The sequence below is a fragment of the Pteropus alecto genome, unplaced genomic scaffold (assembly GCF_000325575.1).
Source record: "Pteropus alecto unplaced genomic scaffold, ASM32557v1 scaffold146, whole genome shotgun sequence".
NCBI classification, from domain to species: domain Eukaryota; kingdom Metazoa; phylum Chordata; class Mammalia; order Chiroptera; family Pteropodidae; genus Pteropus; species Pteropus alecto.
The window spans coordinates 5,757,494-5,764,139 of NW_006442107.1; the positions used below are offsets into that span (position 1 = coordinate 5,757,494).

At 34.1% G+C, this 6,646-nt stretch overlaps 1 protein-coding gene across 1 annotated transcript in view; it reads left to right on the forward strand.

The window, feature by feature from the left end:
- The window catches only part of PIAS2 (protein inhibitor of activated STAT 2), a 54,460-nt gene that overhangs the window by 36,690 nt on the left and 11,124 nt on the right, over window positions 1-6,646 (forward strand). Inside the window, 3 exon segments of the mRNA XM_025038716.1 lie at window positions 1-8; window positions 10-78; window positions 6,169-6,308. The exon segment at window positions 1-8 is cut by the window's left edge and continues 101 nt beyond it. Coding sequence (XP_024894484.1) covers window positions 1-8; window positions 10-78; window positions 6,169-6,308 — 217 coding nt within the window.

The window sequence follows — 6,646 nt, forward strand, 5'->3', positions numbered from 1 at the left end:
TCTTCCGATGGAGGACGACCCTCCTGCCAAAAGGAAGTGCATCTTTATGTCAGAAACACAAAGCAGCCCAACCAAAGGGTTTGTTAATTCATTATTTATAACACTTGGAACTAACTGCTATTGGGATGGGTTTGTAAATATCTCTAAGAGTTGCATAATCTTAGAAGGCTGTTTTAATTTGCCTTTGTTCAGTTAAAATATTTTCAAGTGAGCACATTGTTTATAGGAGAACAAATTTTGATGAAGAAAATATTCCCATCTTTGGGAAGTGAGAGTTGAAATAATCTCGTGTAAGCATTTCATATTCGATGCTTTTTATAGTTTTCTTGAATCTTTTTATTTGTAAGAAGCAAGTTTGGCATCACAGACCAACAGGAGGAATCCCAGAGTAATGCAGTGTGCAACTGGGAATTCGACAAGTTTGGATTCCAGTTTTGATACCATCGCTTACTTGTTCTGTGATCTTGGATGAAATACTTAACTAGTTCAAGCCTTCTTTTTCTGTTCTGTAAAATAGGGTTAAGTAATGCCTACCTCCTGAACTTTTTTCAGGTTTCAGTAAGATAATAAAAAAGCTTAGCCTCAGTATCAGGCATATGGTAGTTTTTCAATAAAGGTTGATTGCCTTCTTTCTAACCCTCTCTAGGGCAGATATGGGTAAATTAAATGCTTTCTAGCATGTATTCTTTATGATTTATCTGGCAGAAGCCATTGCTAACCTATAGTAGGTGACAGGTTTGAGTATTTAGCAATAGATGTTTCTTAAGAGATTTTTGAACCTGCAAGAGAATTCTCTTGACAACACAAGAATACATTCTTTCAATCTTGGTATGCCAGTCTTATCTTTTTGGCCTCTCCGTATACTTATTTTTTCTAATGGCTTTATTGAGGTATAATTTACATACCATAGAAATTTCCCAACCTAATAAGTATTTAGTTGTACAATTCAGTGATTTTAGTAAGTTCATAGAGTTGTACCATCATCATAGTTCAGTTGTAGAATATTGCCAGTACCCAGTAAACTTCTCTCATGTTTATTTGCAGTTAATCCCCTTTCACACCCCAGATCCAGGCAATTATTGATCTTCTTTTCGTCTCTATAAATTTGCCTGTTCTTGACATTTTATACAAATGGAATTATACTCTCAGTGTACTTTTGCAACATTCTTTATAATTACTTTTGAAGCCAAGAGAATTACATCTTTTTTGTGCAGAAATTCTTCAGTGTTAAAGTACTTCTATTTCCAGATATGTTTTATACATCATAGTAACGGTATATAAATATATTTTTACCCATTTAATCAGAATGAGATTTTTTAATGGAACAGAAAATGAGAAAAGTATTTCAAGTGAGTTTTTTTTCTGGGATGCCGGTCATTTATTATTCCTTTCAGACAATTTGATTGGCCCTTTTAGAATTTAAAAAACAAAAAATGAAAATATAATTTTGCAGTGTTTACTGAAGTGGAGAATCATGGAAATGAATAGTTAGATGTGGTATTTCCAGAGTTTGCTATCTCATGATATTCTTTAGAACATATTGGAAAAACATAGGTTTCACAGCATTATTATAGTTAGATGGATTCATGCCAGGTTGAAAGGGTTGCATAGTGATGCTTACTGATGATTTGTTGATTTGTTCTTAGACAGCATTAATAAAAGAAGTACAATGTCTAGGATACACGTACATGCCAGTTTGGCTGAACTTTAGGTTGGATAACTTTCATTTAGACCATTTTAGTCAGTGCTGATCCCCAAGGAGGGTATTAATAAATTAATGTAGTCAGAGTTGGGGAACAGAGTGGTGAATGGTGGAAACGGTAGCATGATGGGTGAATGGGTCTAAGAACTAAAGCTGTTAAGCCAGAAGAGAATATGTGATATCTTGTAGGTCTTAAAAGAGAGCCATTGATTAACTGAGTTAAGTTTATTCTTTGTTAAAACATTTGGTAGATCAAAGTCCAGTGGAGGAAAGATACATAGAAAAACTTTCCCCTGGAGCTTTCTTCTGAACACTAAGAAAGTTGTTGCTTTGTGCTAAAATTTCTGTGTTAAGGTTGAGTGGATGCCACCTATCCCAGTGTCATAGTGGAGACTCATGCTGTAGTTATGTCATCTTTGTAATCTCTTCCAGCTCTTACACGTTTTTGATTTTGTTCATGATCATTTTTATATCCTCTCTGTGCCTCAGTGTCTAGGATTTTTATGATTTTCTTCTGCTGTATAAGTTTATTATAAGACTTCTTGGTCAGTGATAATAGGCAAATTAGGAAGAATAGAGAATGAGAAACCAGGAAAACTTACTTTAAGTTATTGTCCAGAAATTATGTGAGCAATTTTTTAAGAGGTATTGTTTTAGTAAAAATTATGAACAATTTTACAGAGCACCAAGAATTAAAAAGCATCGTCTTGAGATAACCACTGTTAACATTTTGATGGTAATTCTTCCAACCTCTTTCCTTGCATACTTACTGTGGTCCTTGAATGTAGTCATGTAGTATCTCTTAGAAGAAACTGGCATCTTAATTTAAGACTTTTAGAAGACCTCTGATATTTTTCTACATTAAAAGATAATTTTAAATTTTATGTCCCTACCCCATTCCCTGGAAATTGAATGATTGCTTTGTCATTAATATGGAGGTATTCTAAAGATACAAAATAAGGAATTGAGATACATATGTATTTCTCTGGATAAAGGATCATTAGGAATTGATAGCAAAATTTAATCTTTTAAAAATATTTTTATGATCATAAGGTGCAAGGGAGCACACAATGAATTTTAGTTTTATGGGTAAAATTTCAAATTATTGCATTGTTAACCCCTTTTTAGATATTTAAGTCTGGGCCAACTATGATGAATTCAGTGATCCAGTAGACAGTCTGAAATACTGATATTCTCTAGCTGCATTCCAACAATTACCTTCCTTTTGTGCTGTGATATTATCAATAAAGCTATAAAATTTAAAAAATTATGTACACATACATAATGTATACATATGCCTGTGTGTGTATTTCCCAATCTATGAGGAGGCAGTAACAAATGTTAAAAGCTTTTTAAGAATTCTTATTACTTCATAGCATCACATCTTTATACTCATAATTTCACCATTTACATTTCTCCATGGTCCTTGTTATTTTATGTGTTAGATGTATTATATCTATAAATATATCTGTTTTTTGTATAGGCATTAGAATTATTTACCTTTCTGAATATGGTCCTTATGAAGATTATGATTAAAATAATCTACCATGCATAATTTGATAATTCTAACAAATGACTTATTTGTTAGTCATTGTATATAAAGTTGAATGTGTCGATGGTTGCAAAGTTCAGGTAAATAGGAGTCAACCTACACTAAATAGTTGAGTTTTTTCAGGGTGTTTGATGGGGTTCTAGATGTTGATATAATAATTTCTGCCCTCACTGGATTTTGACATGTGACAATCAACAATTTTGTTTGGAGAACCTAGGAAAGTTAATCATTTTCATGTTATGAGAAAAGAACATATGCAATAATTGTTACTATGGCAGTAGACAGTGTGTTGGGACATTGATCTGACTCTACGGATGCAAGTAAAGGGGTAGGGGGAGGGAAGTGAGTTTTGTTGTTCCCTATAAATCCGATCCAAGTTGAATGATCAATTCCAGATCAACACAATAGAAAAATCTCCAGTGTGAGATATCCAAGGAAGAGAAAGGGGAGTGGGAGGAAGGTAGGCATTATCTTTTTCTTGTAAACCTGAACATTTTCTTTTAGTTATTTTCAGTGTTAGAGGAAGACTGATAGATTAAATGTACTTTTAGGTATGAACTTTTTAAAATAAATGAAACCTCATGTGTGTGTATGAATTGTGCGCGTGTGTATCTGTGTCTTCAAAAGCTTGCCACTTAAATATTTTTAAAAATACAATTAAGATACTAATACTGTGAGGCAGCCAGAATAATGAGAACCAGTTTTTACACTCCCTCCTCAGCACTAGCATGCCAGTCTCTCTCCTTCTTACCCTCTGTTCACCTTCTGCTTGTGATGTTAGGTCTCCAGGTAACACTGGAGGCCAAGAAACCTCCTGCTTCAAAGCTAGCAGGTTGCTATTTGGAAGATGACTTCCTTCTATCTTCATCTATCTCTGGAAGGTGTTTTTGAAATACCAGGCTTATGTTATTGTCTCAGGCATATTTCCTATGCCTCCTAAATGAATCTGTTTTAAGATTTTTGAATTCTGACTGATGTTATTTATTCATTTTTCTGAGACTAACTCAGTTGCCAACACAACCAGGTATGAACTTTCAAGATGACTTCATTTTCCACATTTACAGTGACATCCATATTTTTGACATACTACAGAATAACAGCTAGACAAGATCTTCATATCATAATGCAAACTAGTTTTAGAAGGTTTTCAGTGTCTAAATAGGTCGTGATTATTTAAGTGGTTTGAGATTTAAAGTTATGAGGTAGTTTTGTCGGAGTATGAGCATCATGGAACTACGTTATTGTACATTGTTACTCTATTCAATAATTCGAGCAATTACAGGAAGTGTTTCAGCCAAAGGAAAGGACATGTAGAGGTCCTAGTCACCTCAGCCTTGCTTTGTGATTACTGTCTTTAAGTTTCTGTCAGTTTTACTTTCTTCATCATCTTTGCAGTGATCCCTTCCAGCTACAGAATTCCGTGCCTCTCGTTAAGCTTACAGTAGTTTTCTGGCAGTGCTTTAGAATGCTAACATAATGTCCCCAGCCTCTCACCCCCCTTATTTAATAGTTTTATTTTTCAATATGTACAGTTGGTGGGACCTGTTTATGCATCGTTAGTAGCAGCTGGGTCATCTCCACCCTTGGTGTTTCTGGTGCACAGCACTTGAACTCTGTGTGTCAAAACCAGTTTAATAAGTCCTTTACTGAGGAGCTGCTAAAGGACTTTCTGGCCAAGGAACTGCAAATCTTTAGTCTCTCAGAGGCAACAGCTTATAGTTGAGAACTTTCTTCCAGAGTTTGTCATATGTGGCTTTGTCAAACAAGACTAGGTTATTGTGCTTGTCCTGAACTTTGCTTTTGAGCCACTTCTTTTTGACTTTGCCCCCAGATTTGTTCACAGAGTCTTTGTCTTTCTTGTCTGACTTTCTGGCACTTAATTTTCTCGTCATCTTTGGATGACATCTCGAAACTCAAAGAGCAGCTGCTACCACTGCAGCCTCACTGATGTGTAGGACAAAAAGAAGGCCATCGTCTACCATACGGTCTGTAATATTGCTTAGTTTCTTATGTGCATTCAAGACGTTTTTCTTGTGAAGTTCTAATTGTTTACTCTGGGCTAGGACAAAATGAAGGTTAAATAAGAAGAATGCAAAATTATCTCTTTATTCCTGAACTTTTTCAAAATTATGGTTATACTGTGTCTTGAAATTATAAAGTTATATATAGTGTGTATAAATATGTATAATACCAATTATAAAGTATATCTTAAGTGATTAATTTGTATTTTTCGTAGAATGAACAGCTAATTTTAACATCATAAACCCTCTTAGAAGAGTAAATGGTATGTTAGCCAACCTTTTTATTTCTGGTCATTATATCTTAAATCCTGAGTAGTCATCTTATTGTGATTTCTGATTGCTGCCTATTGTCATCAGGTTGGTTGGCTTTAGGATTGGCTCTCTGCTCAGGTGATTCTCAGATAAGAGTGTTAATAATTAACACAATTCGAGTTAGAATGGAAGAAATTCTGTTTGAACCATAGGTAGGAGCTTCACTCATAAAGATACCCTGATTTAAATCAAATCTTAGGACTCCTCTATTTTATTTCTAAATTTCTTTATAGAGAAAACTCTTAATATCCGCATATGTTACACATAGCGTTAATAAAAGCATATGTAAATTATATTTCTATTTGTGGATAAACGTTTTATGTGTTACTCCAGCACTACATGTTGTAATGCTCACTTGCTCTTATGTCATAGCTGCTGTTGAGAATCAACATACATTCATATTAAAATGAAGACTGTTAATGAAAGAGGAGATTAGAGTAGAGTACTGTATAGAGAGTGGCTGCCATAGAGTCATGTTGAAGCTTAATGAACTTAAAACTGACAATGTCCAGTAGTGTAGCCCTTCTCTCCTGTGAACTAACAGCCAGATCGTTTGTAATTTCCCATGCTATTTAAAACAGGGTTCTCATGTATCAGCCATCTTCTGTAAGGGTGCCCAGTGTGACTTCAGTTGATCCTGCTGCTATTCCACCTTCATTAACAGACTACTCAGTACCATTCCACCACACGCCGATATCAAGCATGTCATCAGATTTGCCAGGTATGTGAAGAGTTTTTTTTATATATATATATATACACACACATATATCAGATTTTATCATTTATTTTTAATCTTAGTCTGCGGAGCAAGTATAGTTTTAAATTTTAAAATAGAAATTCTAAGAAAATTTGAAGGTTTCATGTAAAGATAATAGGATCTGTTTTAATATATATAAAATTCCTGTCATTTTAACTACAGAACAATCTATAGATGCCTGATGATAGAAAAAAATAGTAGCATAGTAGGAAATTTTTGTAGAATTTATTCTCCATAGCGCATTTATACTCAGAGATGTTTTCTTGGTATATTTTATTATAAAAGTTTCATAGGTTAGGGAA